Raw genomic sequence first — 24580 nt, 5'->3', positions numbered from 1 at the left:
AGTCGCTCAGTCGTGTCTGACTCTTAGCGACCCCATGGATTGCAGCCTAACAGGGTCCTCCGTCCATGGGATTTTCCAGGCAAGAGTACTGGGGTGGGATGCTATTGCCTTCTCCGATGTAAAACATAGGCTTGGCAAAAAAGTTTGGGTTTTTCTATAACATCTTGCAGGAAAACCTGAACAAACTTTTGGCTAACCCAATATTTGTACACAGATCAGGAAAAAGTGTATGTGTGTGACAGAGAGAGCTAGCTACCTAGTTCTTTGCTCTCAGAGAACCCATTTCCCCAAACTTGCCCTACATCAGGAATTCCTCAGCAACTTATAGTTTGTCCAATTGGCATCTCTGATGTAAAAAGGATCCTTTTCTTCTTTGTTAGATTCAAAGAATGTGTGCCTGCAGAGACCTGCTACTTGAAAAGAGCAGTAATAAAAGTGCCTTTCCAGTTTGTACATCAACTAAGACATCCTTGTTTTCCTTCCTCGCGGACTTCATCTAGATGACATCCCCATCCCTCTGCCTCCTAAGTTACAGTTCATTTCAGTGCAAGCAGCATGGCCAGTTTTTAGATGCTGCTGGCCCCTAATTTCATTTGTGAAATTAATGTGTGGAACAGCTACCACTCCCCTCACATACTTTGATAAAGTACTATTATAAAGCCTGGCTTTCCCCCTTAGGGTCTCCCTTTGGATCTTGCTGTCCTATAGTAGATATTCTCAGCATGACCTCACTCAGAATTCTCTAGAATTCTTTGACAAAATCATTATTAACAGCAAGATGGCTTGTGTGAAGCGCCCAGATGTTGCATTTGGCCATTCCCTTTCCATCCTTATGTTCCTTCCTCTTCTGAGGCCCATTCCATCATCTTACACCCTCTTCCTTCCCTTGTTATTCTCGTCTTGGGATCTGTTCATCACTTGCCTCCATTCATGAAGATCTTGGTGTCTTTCACATAATCTCTCCAGCCCCACGTCTCCCAGGAAGATCTCACTGTGTATAGTATCAACCTGTGACATATGTAACCTCACAGACTCTCTGATCTGTTCCATTCCAGATTTTGACCTGTACAGAATTTCATCCAGATACTCTTTTATTTCAGCTCTGAAGTTATGTCTTACTCCCATACGTGTGCCTATCATGTTAACACCTTCAGGCCCTTCACTCCTCCAATATTTAGCCTAGATTTGCAACCCTGAAAGATAGATGGTAGTTTCCCCATTTCACAGATGTGAAAATTGAGGTCTCTAGAGTATGAGTAACTTTTTTAGTGTCATAGGCTTAGTAAGTTGCAGAGCCAGAGGTTCAACTCATCTATCTGGCTTCAAAGCTCAACACTTTCTACCCACTTCCTCACTGAGTGTATAAGGGAGGTACAGTCTACGACAGTCTGTGGTACAGGTTGCAGAGGGAAGAGTCAAGAGACAGGGAGGCCAATTTGAATGAGCAAGCAGAAATAAGAGGCGAGCAAAGACTTGGGAGGTACAGCAAATCATTAATTACGATTAAAGATTTCCATACTGTTTGAAATTGTTTTCAATAAACTGCACTTCTTTTGCCATTTCAAATTTAAAATTTTTTTAATGTTTTAAGTGTCACTGATGGACTTGAACTAAGCTGGTGGTAGACAGCAGAAAAGAAGAAAATGAATACAAAAGACATCAGACTTCTCAAGTAGTTGTTGGAGGGAAATAAGGATGTCAAACACAATGCCATAGTTCAGTTCTGAGCTTGGTTCAAAAGGAAGAGGGTCTACCATTTTCTTTTTTCATATGATGTCATTGATATTGTCAGAAAGCAGGTGAACTGCTAAGATCATATGATTATCATATTTGTCAGATAACCACACAAAATTGTTCTGTTCTTGTGTAGTATGCTCTGGTTCTGACGAAATTTATTGTAGCCCATTATTGGAAGGTTTATGCTAAACACTTTGGAAACCAGCTTATTTTGGTTTTATTAGCACCCTACAGTCCATGGGGTTGCAAAGAGTTGGACACAACTGAGTGACTTCACTTTCACTTCACTTTAAGTCAGAAGTCCGAAAGGAAATACAAAAAAAAATATATACGAAAAAAAAAATAGTAGAATAGTATAACATATCTGTATCCATAGTTTTGGAACTATTCCTCTATGAAAGTGGAATATATAATATATACAACTATATAAAAGTATATACACATCATTCTGGATTTCAGATTTATTAAAAAGTAGAATATTGACAGTGAGGATTATAAGTTTTCCTTTGGGGAGAGGAAAGAATAGGATATTATTATAAACTGATTTTACCTTCCTCTCAACAGCTGTGAAAACAGAACACATCCTATATGGGAGTCAGTGAACATTTTGTAAAGGGCCAGAGAGTAAATGTTTCCAACTTTGCAGACCACAGCCATTCAACTGTGCCACTGTGGCAAAGCAGCCAGAGACAATATAGAAATGAATGAAATGTGGCAGTGTCCCAGTAAAACTTCGTGGACATTGAATTTTAATTTCTTATCATTTTAGTGTCACAAAATGTTATTTCTTTTTATTTTTTCAAACATTTAAAAACGTAAAAACCATTCTTAGCTCACAGACTACACAAAAGCAGTGGACTAGTTTTGATTGATAGGCCAAGTTTGCTGGAGCCTGCTTAACACCATGCGTGAAGTAAGGTTCTCACTAAATGTTTGTTGATAATGTACTCAGCTGTTTCTGCAAATACACTTTTATTTGTTACCAAAATGAGAGGTGAATATACTGATGACTAAAATAAGAGTAATTAGTGCAATCATTGATACTTTCTAGAATACTGTTCTAGCTAACAGTTAAACAAATTTGCCCTTTGCTTTTTTTTTTTTTTAATTGAAGGATAATGGCTTTACAGAATTTTGTTGGTTTCTGCCAGATGTCAGCATGAATCAGCCATAGGTGTACTGCCGTTTGCTTTTTTAAATCCTGTACTAGGTGCTAAGGGGCTTCCCTGGTGGCTCATGATAAAGAATTCACCTGTCAGTGAAGAAGACACCATTTTGATCCCTGGTTCATTAAGATCCCTTGGAGAAGGAAATGAGAACCACTCCAGGATTCTTACCTGGAAAATCCCATGGACAGAGAAGCCTGGCAGGCTTCAGTCCATGGAGTCGCAAAAGGGTCAAACCCAACTTAGCAACTAAACAACTACTAGGTGTGTGAGTGTGTGTGTATTCTGTCATGTGGGGTCTTTGTGACTCCCTGAACGATATAGCCTGCTAAGCCCCTCTGTCCATGAAATTTTCCAGGCAAGAATATTGGAATAGGTTGCTGTTTCCTTAGGAGATCTTCCCGACCCAGGGATCGAACCCTTATATCTCTTGCATCGGCAGGCAGATTCTTTACTACTCTGCCACCTGGACCCGATACTAAATATTAAAGTGGGCTCACGTTCTACAGTTTACTGGGCAACTAAAGCAATACTCTAGCTTTCTGCATTACGGTTCTTACCACTTGAGATTTACACTGGTTTAAAAAGTGCTAATTTTAAAGATGAAACTGCATCTTTATTTACAACTGTTTTCTGGTCTTTTTTTTATAAATCATATACCTAAATATGTACTGCCATAAAATAAACCAAACAAAATTAGATACAAAGAAAGTATTTTATGTACTATAGACCTTTATATTTTTGAAGTCCAAAAACAGAGTAGATTGATAATATTTAAAAACGATTAAGTGCCTGAATGTGGATTAAAGCAAAAGACTAGAAGACATTGTTTTCATAAAGCTTTATGTGGAAGTGTCATCTCTGAAATAGTAACGCAGATGTTGAACAAGGTTTATTCTTAGGCACTTACTTGATACTCCCTGTTTTATTTTCAATTCTCATTTAAATTTTATAATTCAATCATTTTGAAAGAAGTTTTACAACTTTAATCTTAATAATCTCAAAAAAAAAGCAGACATGCTATGTCATAAAATAACTATTAGTGACTAGTTTGTATCCTATAAATCTAACTTGAGTTGATAATATGGTCCATTACCAGCTAACTGCACAGAGTATTTTTCATTTTACACTCTTCAGTTACTTTTTAGTGAAGTGTTAAAAAATATGAAGCTTTTCTCCTCTCTAAAATTGCACGCTGTCTGTCTGTTATTAGGAAGATAACAGCTCTTATAAATGTTTCAGTAAGCGCTAAGTAGACAGTTATGAGCACTCTCATTCCACGCTTATTTGCTTACTGTAATAAACTGATAAAATATGTGTGGTTTGTCTCTGTGTATCTACAGGCATCATGAGTCACATAGATTTCCTTTAGAAATAATGTTGTGTCTGCAGAATTGATTGGTTATTTTCATAAACCATCTAAAGGTACACAAATGACTTTTATTATTTAAACATATGCTGTGTAAAGATTTGTGAGGATTATCTCACTGTTACTTGATGCTTTTTGTTCTGTTAACTCTAGAAGGCGGCTTTATATTTTAGAGTTATTACAGTTACTGAGCTAATTACCTTCTCAGGAATCATAGTGAAGATAACCCAAATCATTTGCTTTAGCTAAATTTTTAATTCTTTGAACATTGGCAATTAAATAATTAAATCAAAACTTTAAAAATATTGTCTTTCATAGTATCCTCTTTATACAAGTTTCAATATTTAATGGAAAATAATGCTTTTACCTGAACTGGATACTTTAAGAATTAGTGTTTGTATCATAGAAATCCTTCTAATTATTAAATTGTTCTTTGTGTGTACCTTTAAGAAATATGGTATTTTTCATTTGTGCATAATTATATGCACTAGGAAATTTTTGGTCAAGTCATATCCTAAAACCAACAAATATTAATATTGATAATCTTCACTTATCAACACCATAAGCTCCTTGAAAGACCGTAATATTTTTAGGGTATCAACACCGTAAGCTCCTTGAAAGACCGTAATATTTTTAGGGTATCAACACCGTAAGCTCCTTGAAAGACCGTAATATTTTTAGGAAGAGTGTTGAGCACTCAGCATCTGTTAAGTATAGTTATGACCAATGCTAGTAGTATATTATCTGTAGATCTCTGTAGACTAAATTAAAGTAGAAGAATTATACTTTGAGTTCTAAAAATGGATACAGTTGTGTTTTATAAATTGAACATAAAATCAAGGAATAAATGGAGAGACAGATAATAAACATAGCAAATAAGCAAATTATGTGATCATGTATATTGTATCCAAGAAGGTATTAAGTGACTATGGAGAAAGAAGAAAGGGGAATCAGAAGGAAGAGATGCAAACGGGTTAACCTCGTTAAGAAGGAAACACTTGAGCAAAGGTATATTGACACCGAGCCATGTGAGTATTTGGAGATAGTGCATTCCAGGAGGAGGCATCCAGTGCCAAGGCCCTGGGTGGGAGGCTTACTGGTGTGTGCAAGGAGTAGGAAGGGTGTCAGGGTGGCTGGAGTGAAGGGAGTTGCGGGTTCAAAAGTAACAGGAAACGAGGTCAAAGAAACACAGTGGGGCCAGGCCATATGGGGCCTTATCGGCCTTTATCAGAGTTTTTGGGTCTCATTTTCAATGAAATTGGGAGCCACTGAAGGGTTTTGAACGGAGAGGCGATGTGATGTAACTTTATTTTAACTGATTTTTACTGTCTTCTGTTTTCAGTATGTGCTCTGTAGGATGCAAGAATAGGAGCAAGGAGACCAACTAGAAGGCTATAGGAGTAATCCAGATGTGAGGTTGTGGTCGCTCACCTTTCTCCCCAAGATACCCATGGGAGACATAGAGTCAGAGAACAAAGACGGGCAAACCAGTCCTTTATTAGCCAGGGTTTTGCTCTGTAGCCTCAACATAGAACTTCAGTGAGTAGTATGGGCACATCAAGAATTCCTCTTCCCTAAAGAGAGTAGCCTGGAACCAAAGCAGGCTTTTAGATGGAACCTTAAGAATTGCTAATTCCACTTTTTTTTTTCCTCTCTTTTTTTTTTTGAGGTATAGTTGATGTACAAAATTATTTATGTTTCAGATGAACAATATAATGAATCAGTTTTTAAAGGTTATGCTCCATTTATGATAGTAGTTATAAAATGTTGGCTGCATTCCCTGTGTTGTATGATATATCCCTGGAGCTTATTTAATTTATACTTATTAGTTTGTACCTCTTAACTTCCTACTCCCATCTTTCTCCTATCCCTTTCCTCTCATCAGTGGTTACCACTAGTCTGTTCTTTATACCAGTGAGTCTACTTTTTTGTTGTTATATTCACTAGTATGTTTTCTTTTTTAGATTCTACATATAGTATTTGTCTTTCTTTGACTTATTACACTTAGCATAAAACCCTCCAAGTCCATCCATGTTGTTGCAGATGGCAGAATTTTTATTCTTTTTTATGACTGAGTGGTATTCCACTGTATGTATATGTGTGTGTATGTGTACACACACCACATCTTCTCTATCCATTCATCTATTGATAGACATTTTGGTTGCTTCCAGATCTTGGCTATTGTAAATATGTTGTTAAGAACATTGAAGTGCATGTAGTTTTTCAGATTAGTGTTTTCTTTTTTTTTTGAATATGTATCTAGGAGTGAAATGTCAGGTGGTAGTTCTGTTTTTAGTTTTTTGAGGTACTTCCATATTATCTTCCACCAATTTACATTGGTGGAACACAACAATTGTTGGTGAGGATGTGGAGAAAGGGGAACCCGTCTACACTGTTGGTAGGAGTGTAAATTGGTGAAAAATAACATGAAGGTTTCCCAGAAAGCGAAAAATAGAACTGCCATATTACATTCCACTCCTGGGTACATATCCAAAAAAAGAAAACACTAATTTGAAAAACTACATGCACTTTAGTGTTCATAGCAACATACTTACAATAGCCAAGGTCTGGAAGCAACCAAAATGTCCAGCAGTAGATGAATGGATAGAGAAGACGTGTGTGTTCTGATAGTTGTGAAGTGATATCTCATTGTGGTTTTAATCAGCATTTCTCTTATAATTAAAGATGTTGAGTATCTTTTCATGTGCCAGCTGGACATCTGTATGTTGTCTTTGAAGAAATGTTTATTCAGATCTCCTGCCCATTTTTTAATTGGGTGGTTTGTTTTTTTGATGTTGAATTGTATGAGCTGTTTATGTATTTTGGGTATTAACTCCTTATCGGTCATATCATTCACAAATCTTTTCTTCTGTCCAGTAGATTCTCTCTTCATTTTGTCAGCAGTTCCTTTGCTGTGCAAAAACTTAAGTTTAACATAGTCCCATTTGTTTGTTCTTGCTTTTATTTTTGCTCTAATTCAACTCTTTGATCTACAGAATTGGTACTCATATGGTTGAACCTAATCAGATGCCATGCATGAGTTTCACCATAACATCTCTACCAGGGCTTTAGGGGAAAGAATGAGAAAGTACATTCTCCCATTATGATTTTATTCCCCAGTCCCCCAGTTAGCATACTGAAATCTGACTAATCCTGATTAGTAGTAGAGTTGGGGGAGTTAAATGACAGAAACTGAATTTGAACTGGCTTAAACCAAAGAAAAGGGGCAAGGGGTTCCACTTCCTAGAGTATTTTACAGAAAACTAGGCTTCAGAAATGGTAGGAATATGTCAGCTTTAAGAACCACCCAAACCAAAGATACGAGCAGGGCTCTCTGTCTCTCGTCTGTGCTTTGTTTTATTTCTTGCTGAGCAATACGGCAGGAAATGTGGCCACAGATATTAGAGTTTTAAATCTCAGACTTTTAGCCAGTTGAGAGAGATTGACCCTACTTCCCAAGTGCCAAATCCAAAAATCCTAGAAAAGGTACTCATTGGGCCAGGCATCCATTCCTGAGCCATTCCTTAATGTGGTCAGATCATGAGTTGGCATGAGAACATGCCAGCTGCGTCAGGAACTGAATGGCAACATTCTTAGAAGATGGTCAGATGTGTTAGGCAGTCCCGGACATAATCTCTGTAGGTGGAGCACTGGGGAGAAAGCGCCTTTGAAAGACTAGCCTTTACTTTTCAACCAGGTAAAAGCAGTCCTGAAACACTGAATTCTGATTCCTCAGTGTCTGTCATAAATCTTACTTGATACTTCGTTGTCAGCCATCAGAAGACATTGTAAGACATCAGAAACCCATAGAAATAATTATCCAGGTTATAAAATCAACTTTTACAAAGGAAAGTGAAAAGAAAAAAGTAGCTTCTACTGTATAAAGTCGGCTTCTCAGTAGCAAAGCACACTAGATTAGCCCAGGCGGTACCATTGTGAAGATTCTGTAAAGGTGCCCTTGAGTATAAGCTAGGTTTTTAGCTCATATTCCTGTCTCAGGCAGTTATAGCTGTACAGCTGTACATGATAGTCCTACTCAGTGTTAATTTAGCTCTTTGGAGTAAGTAGATCTGGGAATTGTTGAGTGACCAAAAAATAAGGAAATGAATAGGTATCAAAGAACTGAAGGGTATGAGATGGTGCCTCACTTGCCAGTTAACAAATTAGCCTGAGACAATTTCATGGCTACTAATAGAAGACAGACTCCTGTGTCAAAGGCAAAGGACAATTTATTACTCACAGCAGTAGCAGTAGCCAGGGGAACATCGTTCTTGCCACTTCCCCAATTTTCACAGGGTGACATGATGAATGCTAGATATGACTGCACATGCAGTGTGTTGCTTTAGAGAAGAAGATGTTTAGCATAAAAGATCCCAACCTTTTATAAGGCTCTTTTGGTAAATCTGTTCAACCTTCGTGCCAGAGGGGAGGCACTGAACCATTTCCAAAGACTGTTTGCTATACGTCCTGGAAAAGATTTTCAGGAGCAAAGCTGTTTGTTGATGCCTTTCCTTAGAAGCTGTGCAGAACTGTGAGAGAATATGGGGAACAACTGGAGAAGGAAGGATGTGACATTGTGCCCTTAGGTCAGGGGTCAGCCAACTTTGTCTATAATGGGTCCAGATAGTAAATATGTTAGGCATTGGAAGTACTCAGCTCTTCCGCCATAGAGCAGAAGAGCAACCATCCACAGTATGTCAAAGAATGCAAATGGCTGTGTTCCGGTAAAACTTTACGAGACAGGCAGCAGGTCATATTTGGCTTGTGGGCCAAAGATGGTCTGTTTTGTTCAGATTTTTCAAGTATCCTTAAATCCTTATTTTCACAGCCGCAGCCTAGGTTATTCTCTAATTAATTTACCTTTTACTATTGTTTTAACATTTAGTAAAATAATCATTATTTATCAATTGTAAAGTCAGAAAAGCCATCTTAGAATATAAGCACCCGCAGATCATATCTGTGCTTCTGGAGTATAGGTAACTAATCTGATATACAAAACATTGAACTAAAGTCTTGTTTTCTTGTCAGGATTAATTGTATTACATGTGGAAATTGGCAAAGGACTTATGGAACCTACTGGTTTTCTTGAACAAAATATCATCTATGTAGTTAAGATATTAGAGGAGATTCACGAAATGTGACTTGTATGAACTTAGAAAATAGGTTAGAAAAACCAGTCATTCTCATTTAGCCCGTCTCTGTAGTTAAAAAAAAGCTATATTATTACTCTCTAAATGCCATTTAGGAGCTATTTACTGTGAAAGAAAACGTAGGCTTTTTTGCATTATGGTGGAGGATCGTTTCGGAGGACCTTTTTAGATGCTAACTTCATTAAAGAGTGCTTCTTGAATTTGGCTGTGTGGAAAGAATGAGTGAAGACAGTTACACTGTTTTTCTTCCATTGCTGTACACTGCTTTAGCATCATTTTAACTGTCATAATAAAGTGCAGAATTTTGAGACAAATTGGACCATGTGTCCCAGAACTAGATTGAGAGAATTCAATAAACCAACTCAGACAAGTTGATAGCTCTTAAATGACATAAGGCCTGACTTCAAAGAGCCTTATATGATGTCTAGAGTGCTAATTCCTGGCTGCTTATAACTCCAGATTCCTGCTTCTCTTCTGCTTTCCTACTTAACTCTTGGATTTTTGTTGATGCATTTTAAATGATTAGTATTATTATTAGGCTTTTTATATATCAGATGTCAGTGGCATAATGAACCTGTTGAGCAGGTTAAATTATAATAGGAAACCTAGTTTGGGAGAGTACACTTTTTAGGAACAAATCTTGATTGGGCCTGTTTAATTACAAATTTTTTTTTTTTTTTTTTAAAGCCTTCCTATGTCAAATCACATGCAGTGCTTTGAATGGAAAGACAGCCACCTTATGATTTTAGAATGGATGGGTTTTTTTTTTTTTTTTTTTTTTTACTGAATATGCTGCCTTTGATTCCAGTCACAATTGAATTTAGCTCAAAGAGTTTAAAGTTCAGTGGAAACAGAAACAGGTGATTAGCCAAGAAAATATTGGCAGGGGGGCGGGGTGGGTGGAGGAATAAAGGACACTTTGTTTTGTCAAACAACTGAATCATATTGCGGGCCTTTAAGAAATAAAACAGTATGGTACTGATTTAGCAGTTCTATCAAAGTTCAAAAACGTCTCCAACTAAATAGAATGTTTGCATTTACAGATCATTGAGGAAAAGCTAGTCATTGAATCATGTACAAATGTTACATATTTGGAGGAAAATGATTAAATATAGAGTAAATACACCTAAATTCAGTTCAGTTCAGTCGCTCAGTCGTGTCCAACTCTTTGCAACCCCATGAATCACAGCACGCCACGCCTCCCTGTCCATCACCAACTCCCGGAGTTCACCCAAACTCATGTCCGTCGAGTCAGTGATGCCGTCCAGCCATCTCATCCTCTGTCGTCCCCTTCTCCTCCTGCCCCCAATCCCTCCCAGCATCAGAGTCTTTTCCAATGAGTCAGCTCTTCGCATGAGGTGGCCAAAGTATTGGAGTTTCAGCTTTAGCATCATTCCTTCCAATGAACACCCAGGACTGATCTCCTTGAGAATGGACTGGTTGGATCTCCTTATAGTTCAAGGCACTCTCTACCTAAATTAGTTCCTCATAAATTGAAAAATTGGAACCATAAGAGCTCTGGAAGAAAATGTAAATGAATAGTTACTAATCTTGAGGCAGGGAAGATCTTTTAATTGTTAAAGCAAAGGAGGAACCACTTAAAAAGGAGGTCTTTAGTTTACAGTGAAAGAAATTCAAGATGAAAAAAGTTAAAGGAGTCAAAATTGGAAATAAAAGTATAAATATCTACCTATAATGAAAGATATTATAATCTGCCTATAATGAACTTACAGGCAGATATAAGTTCTGCCTTATAGTTTGAGAGCCCAAGGAAATCAAAAGACAAATTATTAAAAATAAAAAGAAAATTGGCAAAATGTCCAAAATATATTATACCTAGGAAGAAAATAAAGTTTATAAACTCTAAAAAATATATATATTTATATAACTGCAATTATTTTCTTCTTTTTTAGATGTAGATTGTCAAAATATTTTAATATATGCCTGGGGAGTACGGAAAAATTTTTATAATTTCTGACTTCATACCTATCTATGCAATACCCTATTATTGTGATTTATTTAATACTTTAGGGAAAATAGGAGTTAAATGTTACGAATTTTTACATATTTTCTAAGAATTAGTAATCATATTCACTAATTCACTTTTTCTTTCTTTTTCCAATGTGCAATAGGTCAGTACTCCTGTCTTTGTACCAGGGAAAACTCATGTACTGCTTCATCGAATGAGTGGGAAAGGACTCGCTGCCCACTACTTCTTTCCAAGACAGCCTTGCATTTTTGGTGATAAGATGGTCTCTGTGCAAATAACACTGAATAATACCACTGATCAGAAGATAGAAAATATCCACGTAGGGGGAAAAAAGCTTCCTATGGGCATGCAAATGCATGTTTTTAATCCAATAGGTAAATATTAATTCTCATTTATTGCTTTAACTAGATTTGATAATTAAATGTGTTTATTTTTAAAATAAAATAGAATACATATTATTTTATTGATTTTTAGCAAACTCAATTTATATTGGGTTGGCCAGAAAGTTCATTTGGGTTTTTCATTACCATGGCATGGGAGAACCGGAACGAACTTTTTGGCCAACCCAACATTAGTTTTTCCTTTTTAAACCAAATTTATCATATAAGATAAGTACATTTCTTTGCCCTTAGCAAATCAGGTACCATCAATGGTGATAACCAGTACTGATGAAAGAATGGTTCTGGAGAATCAAAATTGCTTTGCATTTTTCCTACCTGCATCACCTACCCCGCTCCTTTCCTGGTCAGCTTCCTTCCCTGCCTGATTTTACTTTGCCTTTTGGTTATAGTACCCCCTGCATCTTTTCTTCCCCATTTTCCTTCACATTCTATAGATTGAAATGTAAAGGGAGCAAAGACTGAGAGGGTGTATAACAATTCTTTGTTTGTCTTCCTCTTTGTGATGGCAGAAAGCCCACAGTATGTTTCTGAAGGCAGAAACACCCACTGGTATTTTTTTCACACATCATGGGTTTTAATCTGTTGCCACCATTTAAAAATCAGCATCTTTTGACACTAAAGGACAAACCCAGAATCTCGCTGTTCATGGATAAAGCACAAGAGTATGGTGGTACCATGCTTTATCCCACCTGCTGCACACCCAGCTGATGCCAAGTGGGCTGCCCCTGCTGTGCACCAGTGCCTTCCAGGCTGCCTCAGGGCCCAGTACATCATACTGTCTCCCCAGCTGCTACAGGAAATACACCTTCTTAGCATTAAGTGTGACAGTTGCATGGCTGGCTTTGAATTTTTAAAATGGTACAGTAGTTCAAATGTTTAGCTCTATTTTGGTTTTGTGTGAGTAGAGGCAGTCCTACAATTTAGTTGAAAGAAGCTTCAGAAAAGATCTTAATTAAAAGTGATATAAGGTTTCTGTCATTGAATCCTTGAAGTGTTACAATCATATAGGTCCACATAGTTCCTTTTTTATATAATACTTTAAGTGAGCAAAGCCTTTTGACCAGGTAACTGTGCCTTCTTTACTCATTATTTCCTATCATATAGTTATTCTGTCTTTCTCCATCTTTGCCTGAGTGAGCTCTTTGACATTGTTGAATTCTCTCCTCTGTCATTTTAATGAGTCATTCAATAAAAAAGTCATCCTTTGTGTTATATTTTTTTCCACAAAGATATAAAAAATTCCTAATATTTAGATGAAATTTGGTAGCAGCCAAAGTAGAGAGAAGTAGAGTTAAAGTAAATTGATTTCAGAACCCACTTAATATCATTTTAAAAAAATAATTTGGTAATTAAGACACCATTTAAAGAATACAGTGTGCTGATTCTTATTTATTTTGTGGTTAACATATTGCCAAGGAATTAAGAATATCCCAATTTGTGTTCTTTTTTATTGCTTGCAATCCAGCTTTTTTTAATCTAGTTAAAAAGTTACTTTAAGAAGCATCAAGCAACTGATATATGCATTGTCTGAAGGTTGAAAATGTTATCCAAAGGTTAAAACAGTAGAACAGTATTAACATTTCTTTGAGCTGGCATAATGAGTTGATGAGTTGACCTTTTGTTGGCCTATGTAGAACAGAAGAAATAAATATAATAAATTTCAGAGTATGGCCTTCACACCAAAATAAAATATGAATATATATCATTGCCTCAGTACTAGTAATAGGCTTTCTTTTCTTAGGCAGATTTCCTGACCATAGGGTTTCATACATTTTGTTGGCATTTACTGGATACCCTCAAGATACAGAGTTCTTTCCCATGCAGTATAGATTCCCGTGCAGTAGATAACAGAGTTCAGAGTATGATATATCTTAATTAGTCCTCCAAAAACATCCTAAGAATGCAACAAAAATACTGTATTTTCATATTTTTGTGAAATAAGGGAAGTAAGATATCTGTGTTCTTTAATAAGCACATATACGTATGTTAAGGAGTCCAGTGACTTTCTTATTTGTCACCAGTCTGTTCTTTTTTTCTCTGTAATATGAGAAAACTTTTTTATCAGGATTTTGCCCTGCCTTTAGCATGAAACTGGATTCCTTGCAAGAGTGTACAAGATCAGGTACATGTACACAGGAGATTTAAAACACACACCCCCCACCCCCCCCCCCAAAAGAGTAGCCTTAGGCTCTCTGCACTATATTCAGCGACTCTATGTTAACACTTGACAAATTTGAGTTCAGCTAAGATTTCACTAGTTACTATACAACTGTCCCGTCATAGTAGACAGCATCCTGTTTGATTTCATTTTTCGTTATTAATATAGTGGTGTAATAGAACCAGTGTTTTTCAGCCATTTCTACATAACCCTCTCATGTATATTGTGATGATTCAGAACCAGTATTCAACTATAGACCCCTGCCTGAATAAACTTTTCCAATGTATTATAGTAGGCTTCAAATATTATAAAAATCTGTTATATGAATAATTTTATGCTGATCACTTTGCTCTTGAAAGTGTCCGAATTCATGTCCGCTCAGTCATGTCCGACTGTTTGTGACCACATGGACTGTAGCCTATCAGGCTCCTCAGTCCGTGGAATTTTCCAGGTAAGAGTACTGAAGTGGATTGTTGTTTCCTTCTCCAGGGGATTTTACCGACCCAGGGATCGAACTGGGTCTCCCGCATTGCAGGCAGATGCTTTACCATCTGAGCCACCAGGGAAGCCCCTCTGCTGTTGAAGCTTTCATTTAATAAAACATTGATCATGAACTAGCCTCCAGAATTAGTATGGCACTCAGCTTGCAGTTAATTATCTTAAGACTGAGGATGTTATGAAACTGTGTCAAATAGTGCCATCATCGAGGCATCCTAAGAACTGTCACTTGGTCAAATGAGATATGAGGATACGTGATACAGAAAGATCTAGTCCCGAGTGCCATCGTTTTTTGGAGATGACAGCATTTGCTACCAATGTGGTGTCAGGTGCAAACAAGACCAAAGCCCAGTATATCTGTGGCACAGAAGAAAGCATCAAGGATTCAGTGAAGAAGAGCATTGAACAGTGTGACTCACAGCTATGAGGTGTAAACTTTAGGAGAAATGCAAGAAAACTATCATTGTAGTTATTTATAGTAAAGCGTATTTGTCAAAGATTAAGTAGCAAGGCTTTTGGGGTACTTACATACCCTCCTGGTAAATGTTAGGTTTAAAAATAAATGGAATTCCAACTAGAATCAGCACACCAATAACACTTTAAAAATCAGCATCAAATGCCTCTTTATAATGCTTAATCTTCATTTAGGCTTAGATATAAAAATACTTCTTAATAATTTAAGCTTATTGAATTATTTTGTCCTACCTGTACCATGATTTCTGTAATGGTTAGCATTAAATGGGAAATGATACCTATCACAAGCCCTAGGATAATCACAGTCTACTGGACCATTGTATGCTTGCTAAAATATAGTTACATCTAATGATGCAACTAACTGTACAACCACAGTCACACTGGAGACGTTAAACAAATTCGAAATCAAAAGTGAATGGTTTCTATTTAAATATAGAGTATATACAAATATTTATACTAAATCGGTAAATGTTTAAGATCCCTTATTATTTAATGTACAGCATTACTCTTTGACTCTGGAGTCATAAGCAGTGTAAAATCATGTTATTGTTTTATCTTGAGTTTTATTATTTTCAACCAGTACTGTACATTGAAGCAGTTATTTCCCGCACTTGATTAGCTGATAGGTGAAGGTTCAGAAATTACACATCTACAAAATGTCATTTTATAATTTGTTTTTTCAAGATAACATAATCTATTACTAAATTCTCTTTGAGTAATTCTTCAAATAATACAATTAGACTTACTGTTTTGGTTCATATAATGCCAGTTATCTTCAGTAATACCTGAGGACAAGTTAATTTCTTCTTCCAACTTTGCTTTAATTTGCATGCTTTAAATTTTGGACTTTTTCCCCTGTGAAAATTTAGGACATTGCTGAAAATGTATTTTTTTATATCTAGAGTAAATATTCCATAGTTTTAAGTACATAATCTCTTAAAACACCCAGAGTCTGGTACAGATGTTCCAAACGGGAAAACATTTATTTCCTTCTCACCTTCAGTTCCTATCAAGACAATGTTGTAAAACATGGAATTTCTCAGGATGAGCTATATTTCTGAAACAAATAGATGTAATATGTTCATTGTAGTTACGTGCAGAATTAAGTTGTGAAAAAGAAAGCCTTGAGGTGAAATTACTTTATAATTTCCTTTAATACCGTTAGTTTCAAATTATTCTTGCAAATTATCATTAAATTTGACTGTTTTAACCAAACCACAAACATTACCTATGTTTTCAGTGTTTAGTTTGCCTCTTTTTCACTTCCTCTGTGTTTTCATGTCTAAATTATCTTATTTCCTAGAATCTCTTGAGCCTGCGGGATCCATTACTGTTTCAATGGGTATTGACTTTTGTGATTCCACTCAGACTGCCAGTTTCCAGTTGTGGTAAGTTCAGTTGTTCTGTGTTTCTTGTTACTATAAACAATAGCAGATCAAAATCAAGACTTTCAAAAGCTTTTTCTATGAGAGAAAATATTTACACAATCTTGTTTTTCTTTGGCAATATTTAGACTGCTGTGAAATAGTTGCACAGATTATGTGTGATATATGTATTTTTACTATTTGTTACACAAATAGCCATTACAGTCTGCTGTATATGGTTAAGAGCATCTCTGATGGCTCAGACAATAAAGAATCTGGCTACAATGCAGGAGACCCAGGTTCTATCCCTGGATCAGGAAGATCCCCTGGAGAAGGAAATGGCAACCCACTCCAGTATTCTTGCTTGGAGAGTTGCATGGACCGAGGAGCCTGGTGGGCTACAGTCCATGGGGTGGCAAAGAGCTTGACACGACTGAGTGACTAGCACTTTGATTTTCACTCTTCTGATGGGCCACTGATGGGCCACAGGCCGTGGCGTCACAAAGAGTCAGACATGAATGAACGACTGACACTTTTCTTTCTTCCATACATAGTTAAACTTCAGTTTATTCAGTTCAGTGCAGTCGCTCAGTCATGTGTGACTCTTTGTGACCCCATAAACTGCAGCTCGCCAGGCCTCCCTGTCCATCACTAACTCCTGGAGTCCACCCAAACCCATGTCCATTGTGTCGGTGATGCCATCCAACCATCTCATCCTCTGTCGTCCCCTACTCCTGCTGCCCTCAATCTTTCCCAACGTCAGGGTCTTTTCAAATGAGTCAGCTCTTCGCATCAGGTGGCCAAAATATTGGAGTTTCAATTTCAACATCAGTTCAGTTCAGTTCATTTCAGTTGCTCAGTCGTGTCTGACTCTTTGTGACCCCATGAATAGCAGCACTCCAGGCTTCCCTGTCCATCACCAACTCCCAGAGCCTACCCAGACTCATGTCCATCGAGTTGGTGATGCCATCCAGCCATCTCATCCTCTGTTGTCCCCTTCTCCTCCTGCCCCCAGTCCTTCCCAGCATGAGGGTCTTTTCCAATGAGTCACCTCTTCGTATGAGGTGGCCAAAGTATTGGAGTTTCAGCTTTAGCATCAGTCCTTCCAATGAACACCCAGGGCTGATCTCCTTTACGATGGACTGGTTGGATCTCCTTGTAGTCCAAGGGACTCTCAAGAGTCTTCTCCAACACCACAGTTCAAAAGCATCAATTCTTTGGCACTCAGCTTTCTTCACAGTCCAACTCTCACATCCATACATGACCACTGGGAAAACCATAGCCTTGAGTAGACGGACTTTTGTTTGCAAAGTAATGTCTCTGCTTTTGAATATGCTATCTAGGCTGGTCAAAACTTTCCTTCCAAGGAGTAAGCATCTTTTAATTCCATGGCTGCAATCACCATCTGCAGTGATTTTGGAGCCCCCAAAAATAAAGTCTGACACTGTTTCCACTGTTTCCCCATCTATTTGGCATGAAGTGATGGGACCGGATGCCATGATCTTCGTTTTCTGAATGTTGAACTTTAAGCCAACTTTTTCAATCTCCTCTTTCACTTTCATCAAGAGACTTTTTATTTCCTCTTCACTTTCTGCCATAAGGGTTGTGTCGTTTGCATATCTGAGGTTATTGATATTTCTCCCGGCAATCTTGATTCCAGCTTGTGCTTCATCCAGCCCAACGTTTCTCATGATGTACTCTGCATAGAAGTTAAATAAGCAGGGTGACAATATACAGCCTTGACGTACTCCTTTTCCTATTTGGAACCAGTCTGTTGTTCCATGTCCAGTTCTAACTGTTGCTTCCTGACCTGCATACAGGTTTCTCAAGAGGCAGGTCAGGTGGTCTGATATTCCCATCTCTTTAAGAATTTTCCACAGTTTATTGTGATCCACACAGTCAAAGGCTTTGGCATAGTCAGTTTGTTAGAGCCTGCTAAATATTTTTTTTTTTTTTTGCATATCTCTATGCTTTTGAAAAATTTACGAGAAAATTCATGAGGAAAACTCAGGAGAAATTAAATTCATAATGTTGGCTAGCCCAGGGAAGATACCTTTTGAAACATTTTCTATGGTATCTTAAGCCCCTAAATTGGAGGATTACTGATTCTGTCAGTACCAAAACCCATACATTTTTCCCTTTTCACTTTAATTTATAAACTGCTTTTGATGAAATTCAGAAGAGAACATTTATCAGTTGGCAAGGTTTCATAGGTGAATACTATTTAAAAGAGCTTTTCTAGGATTGAGATTTTTCATTGTTATTGTTTTATATAATATTTTATGCACTTCTGATGAAATCCAGAAACTATTAGCAAACTAGCTGTATTTGTGTCTTTAAGAATTATTTTTGAAAAAAAAAATGATCTTTGAACTCATTTATTTATATTTTTCTGATTTAAGATATAATTTGTTATTTTGATTTGATGTGTTTTGTTCTTATTCTGAGAAGAATTGAGACATTTTATTTATCTAAATTTTAGGTGGCTTCTAACAGAATTTGTTATGATAAAAACCTCCAGATTTAGGAAATACACAGACACTTTTAAATAATTTTAAAGGTTAAGTATAATGAATCTTTCTTTTTCATATACCTTTTCAATACCAGTAAGTCAGGCCTAATATTATACCATTTATTGCTGAGAACCTGCAATGATGAATATAAGCAATGTAGCATAACACATTGATTTTATGCAGATCATCACCTTTATGTTTTGGGAGGTCTGCTATATTAGTGATATATAAAAACTGATTACTTTTCCCAACATTGCCTAGTAATTGTTTATTATTTTTCTATTAGACAAACAACACAGATCAATATTACTGAGCACAAGACTATGAGGAACATCACTCTAAATAGATTTGCCTCCAACACCAGAGGTATATTCATTTTAATGATTTCAACAATGTGAACCCAATGACAAAGCTTATTCACTAAGTTAGGGCAAAATTAAGAACTAAACAAATTCTTTTTTCTCTTCAGTTTATATTAAAAACCTTTTTAAAAAAATTTTATTTATTTTAATTGGAGGCTAATTACTTTACAGTATTGTAGTGGTTTTTGCCATACAGTGGCAATAACTGTACTGCCATACAGTTTTTGCAGAGAAGCGTTTTTAAAAATAATTTTTCACTACAAAGATTTTCTGTTCAGTTCATTAGATAAGATTTACATCTTGTCTTTGACAATTAACTAAGTCCCTTTAGGGAAAAATATTCAGATAATGTTTGATTTCTATCTTCCATTGGAAAATATATATGAATAATTTTTTCTCAGTTTCTCTTAAACTAATTTTAGGGAAATGATGAATTTATTTTATATAGAAAATAGCCTTAGCTATTTTAAGCATCTGCATTAATATGTTTTTCTATTGCAAAGGTATGAATTAGTTATTTATTGTAGATTTGTATTAAGTATATAACCCCAGTAGATCAAAAATTATTTTTGTGTGTATTCCAAAAAGAACACTTTGTCTTACATCAAATGTAATTGATCCTGAAGCAATGTAATCACAATTACTCACTTTCTTAATTGGCCTGCCCAAAATCAGAAAATGGAAACCGATCGACAGTGTTTAGATCAATAGCTTCATAGTAGTGCTAGTGGAGGTAGGGAGATAATGGTAATGGGTAGATCAATTGGTCCTAGACGCCAGTCACTGACTGTGCCTTTTGCATAGTAAATAGCGCTTTTTGCTTAGTGATGTGCTGTATTAGTGTTGGTAGGGGAAAGCAAGAATGGCTGATATTGAATTTTTTCTTCAAAATATGTTATCCAAATTGGTATATAAAATTGTGGGTAATAAGAGCGTATTTGATAGGAAGCCTTCAGAAATGCTGAGAACATGGATTATGAGCCCTTCAGGTACACTTCTGTTTATAGAAAAGGAACAAGAGTGAATGATCCTACTTTAGCTTCTAGATTAACTCTCTGTATTGTTATAGTTACATAATGCATATATAGACAGATAAAGCTATTATATATAACTGCATAGTTATATGGATACTTGATAAGTATTAGTGTCTCTTTTTTGGCTTTGCATTTTAAATGGTCATCAAATTAAGTCCTTGATTAAATGTGTATAATATACATAAATGTGTCTTTCTAAAAGTAGATGCAGTGCATAAACAGATCTCACCCTTGTTATCAGCAGATATTAATGTATTGACTAGTATGAAAAATTATATGACTTGGCTCAAGTTAGAGGACTGAGCACTAACATCCACCCCTCTTTTTGCCCCAAATCATTAAAAAGTCAGAAAATACATTCTTTAATAGAAAATGAGCACTAAAAAGAGAAAGAGTGCTATTAGCTGACCAGAAATTGTGAAGAATTATTGGCAGTTAGAAAGCAAATGGGAGCAGATATACAATAACAGAGAAAATAAAAACCACGGAGCAGAGCACTTCTGGGAGAAAACTACTATAATGGTAAGAACAAACCTGGCAGAATCTCAGACACAAAGTGAACAGGTGAAAAGTGAGGGTGAGACAGTGTTAGGGAATTAAAGAACTACTTCCAAACCGCAGTTCCCCAATCCTTCCCCTGGCAGGAGGCAGCATACACATTTAATCAGACCTAAGAATTACCCTGTAAAGAAAGTGAACAGCTAGTTGCCTGGGAAGGACTTTTGGTAAGAATGTGGGGGCCTAAGAGAGCAGCAAGGGTTGAGTTTATAGGAAGGAAGCAGGATGGTCAGAGATGAGATGAAATGCAGTTCTACCCAAGAGAAGGATATTCTCAAGTCATCTACACTAGGATAAAGCCAATCTTGCATCTGTTGGTAGAGAGATAAGGCCATTGCCTACCTGCCTCCCAGCTTCACGACCAGGTAACCGTCATGTCTCACCCACTTAAGAAAACTCCAGCCAGCCCAGCAGGGTAGAGGAGATCCATAGAAATAACACTCACTAACATGTGTGGAGTAGTGCTACATGCTGCACACTGTTCTAAACACTTGGCATTGTGTGTGTTAATTTACTCAATTCTCAGAACATTCCTATGAAGTGAGTAGTAGTAGTATCCCGTTTTAGAGATGAATGAACTAAGACATAGGAAGAAAACTTGTCTAAAATCTTATAGCTAACATGCAGAACTTGTTGTGTTCATTAATCAAACCTAGTCCTTCATTATAAATACAGACAGACAGCTTAGGATGACCAGACTTTTCAAGAAAGGCATCAATTTGAAAGGGAAGGCTTAAAATGACTTACAACGACTAACCAGTCATGAAGGGAGCAGACGATCTGAGAAAGAGACCAGATATCTTTAAAAATTATAACTAATATCTGATTCCAAAGGACACTTTATCTATAATGCAAGAATTTATTGCTTCCTTTGAGATAGAGTAATTAGACAATTTAAAGTTATTCTTAGGGATTTAAAAACATAATTCCAAAAGGAATTCAGTAGGTGGAAGATAGACTGGACACAGCTGAAGTCTAATTTAATATTCCATAAGAGGGTCTCAGTGAGTGAAATCAAGTAGAACAGAAGACAAAAAGACAGGGGTGGAAAATATGAAAGAAAAGTTAAAAGAAGCAGTTCATCCAGTAGGTCTGGAAGGACAGAAAAGAGACAATGGAGAAAAGAAAGAAATTAGAGGAGAAAATTTTCCCAAGCAAATGAAATGTACAAGCCTTCAGATTGAAAGGACCCATCAAAGGCCAAACGGGGTGAATGTGAACAACCAGCAAAAAGGCCACATTCTGGTAGAAGTTCTGATAGGGAGAAAACCACTTTAGTATCTTCCAGAGAGAAGAAGAAAAGCAGCTTACCTAAGAATGAACAAGAATGTGAATGGAATCAGATTTCTCCTCAATACTGTCATCAGTTCTGGTGACCAGAAGGCAAGGGACATAACCTTGAAATTTTTGAGGAAGCCAAATGGGCATTTTTCAGACCATGGAAAGCAAAGCAATGGAAGCAAAGATTCCATAAGTTTACCCCCCAACGACCTTCTTGAAAGGATTACTCAAAGATACAGTTAGTAAAAAATTTAACCTTTGACAGAGAAAAATAGAATAAAAAAATAGAGAAAGAATTCTACCTGTAAAATCCATCAATATGTAAAAATAATTGTTCATACCTAATGTAAAAAATAAGCTAATGATCTGGAACAAAAAAGTCTCAACATGAACAAGTATGAGGAGGAATGATGGTGTTCTTGTCATGCTTCACAAGAGAATTGACTGATGGCAAAAAGAAGTTTAAATATGGTTTAAAATGTTAAAGCTAACCTCTAAATTAACAGAAATATGATGCTTATAACATCCAAATGATGAAAGAAGCAAAGGAGTGCTTAAAACTTGACTAGTTTAACAAAGCAGGAAAAGAAAAGAGCATAGTAAATAAAAAACAAAATAAGATGACCAAAAGGGGCCACACATACTAGTGATCAGAATTCAGGTCCATAAGCTGATTTCCACTTATATTGGGCTTGTAAAAACACAATTAAGCATATACTATTTATTAAAACCCCACCTAAAAGAGAGTGGCACAGAAAAAATTGAGAATAAAAAAATAAAATGTTTATTTGTTTGTGTTTATTATCAGACATACAAGTTACCAGTCACCACATGAAATATCAGAAGCTTTCTTTTTTAAATCAGAAAAACAAAGTTTTACCCTCTTTCAGCACTTTCAGATTTTTATGGAAGTTCTAGATAATACAAAAAGAGAAGTAAAAATAGTTAGAGGTATAAATCTGGAAAGACACAAGATTATCATTTCTATCCAGCATGTAATTACCAACCCACAAAGTCTTAGAATCAATGAGTTTAGGACAGTGGTATGAATCATTATGTGAAAATCATTAGCATTTCTATGTAGTAGAAATGACCAATTTTAAAACATTATGAGTAAAGTTATTCTGTTTACAAGAACAACAAAAGGAATAATCAATTAACAAGAAATACATGATACCTATGTGTGAATTTTTTTAAAACCTGAAACTTTCCTGAAGGCCATAAAAAGATGATATAAATAAAAGTAATAAATCTGCTGTATTCCTAAATGGGAGATAGGACTCTCCCACTTGTTAATCTTCAAATTCAGTGTGATTCTGAGCTCAATTCCAGTAAACCTTTCCAAGGACCTAGACAGATTTCTAAAATTCACCTGGATAAAACGATGTCCAAGAAGAGTCAAAACAAAAATTTAATGAAAAAAGCCTTTTTCAATAATAACTTCAAAATATTCTTTAAGGTCACAAGAATATTTTTATTCAGTATAATTCGCTATTGGCACAGGAGTTAGTGAAACAAAACAGAGTTTAGAGATTTTGTATATCATGAAGATGACATTTCATATTAGTGGGGTGAGATTTCATGTCAATTGTGTATGGACCATTTTCTGGAAAAAAATAAAGATACCTTCTTCCCACAGATTACTCCAAAGTAAATTCCAGATGGATTTATTATTTAATCATAAAAACTATAAAAAGTGTTTAGAAATAACATAAACAAAATAATTTTATATCTTTGGGGGCGGGGTGGGCAAAATTCAAGCAAGACACAGTATCCAGAAAGATACAGAGAAAAAATGACAGGTATGACCGTTAAAACTTTTAAGCTTCTCTAAATATTGAAAAAAATATTGATGTTATAACAGGTGAAAGATGGTTAGAAAGTATTACAGCATTTTTAGCAGATGAAAGTTTAGTTACCAGAATATATAAAGAACTCTCACAAATTTCAATATAAAGGAATCTAATATGAAAGTGGAGAAAGTTTGAGAATAATTCATTTGCTGAAAATGAAATGCAGAGAGCCAGTAACAATAATACATACAACATTGGTAATAGGGAAATTTTAAAAATTCATTCAAATAGGAAAAGACTTGCAAAATTCTTAAATAATTTTAATGCCCGACAAGGAAGGTACAGAAAAAGGTGTATTCTTATTTACTGTTTGTGGGATTTCAAGTTGGTACCACTTCTTTTTAGGTCAGTTTGGCAGTATTTATCAAATATTAAATATTCATAAACTAAACTTGTCAACTTAGTGATTTCATTTTTAGGGGGTCAGGCTTGGGGAAATATGGTAGCCTGTGATGAAGAAATAGATCTAAGAGTGTTAAGTAACTTGTTTATAATAGAGAAAATTTGCAAATGGGAATTTTGGGGGGAATGCTTAAACAAATTATGATTACATCCCTATTAGGTATGTAGGTTTTGGGTATCTACTATGCATTAAGCACTAAACTGGGTTGTGATAACTCCTTTAGTCGTCAAAGCTAGCTTAAAAGGTTAAGTGCCATTTTTCTTACTTCA

The 24580-nt window shown here is 36.1% G+C and overlaps 1 protein-coding gene across 2 annotated transcripts in view; it reads left to right on the top strand.

Annotated features, from left to right (window-relative positions):
• AP3B1 (adaptor related protein complex 3 subunit beta 1) overlaps positions 1-24580 on the top strand; it is a 236805-nt gene that overhangs the window by 187516 nt on the left and 24709 nt on the right. For both annotated transcript variants that reach the window (XM_019968085.2, XM_070796867.1), the window contains 2 exons: positions 11555-11786; positions 16247-16331. In XM_019968085.2, coding sequence (XP_019823644.1) covers positions 11555-11786; positions 16247-16331 — 317 coding nt within the window. The remainder of the gene's footprint in view (positions 1-11554; positions 11787-16246; positions 16332-24580) is intronic.

Source organism: Bos indicus, chromosome 10, assembly GCF_029378745.1.
Source record: "Bos indicus isolate NIAB-ARS_2022 breed Sahiwal x Tharparkar chromosome 10, NIAB-ARS_B.indTharparkar_mat_pri_1.0, whole genome shotgun sequence".
NCBI classification, from domain to species: Eukaryota; Metazoa; Chordata; class Mammalia; order Artiodactyla; family Bovidae; genus Bos; species Bos indicus.
This window is presented reverse-complemented; position numbering and strand designations above follow the sequence as displayed.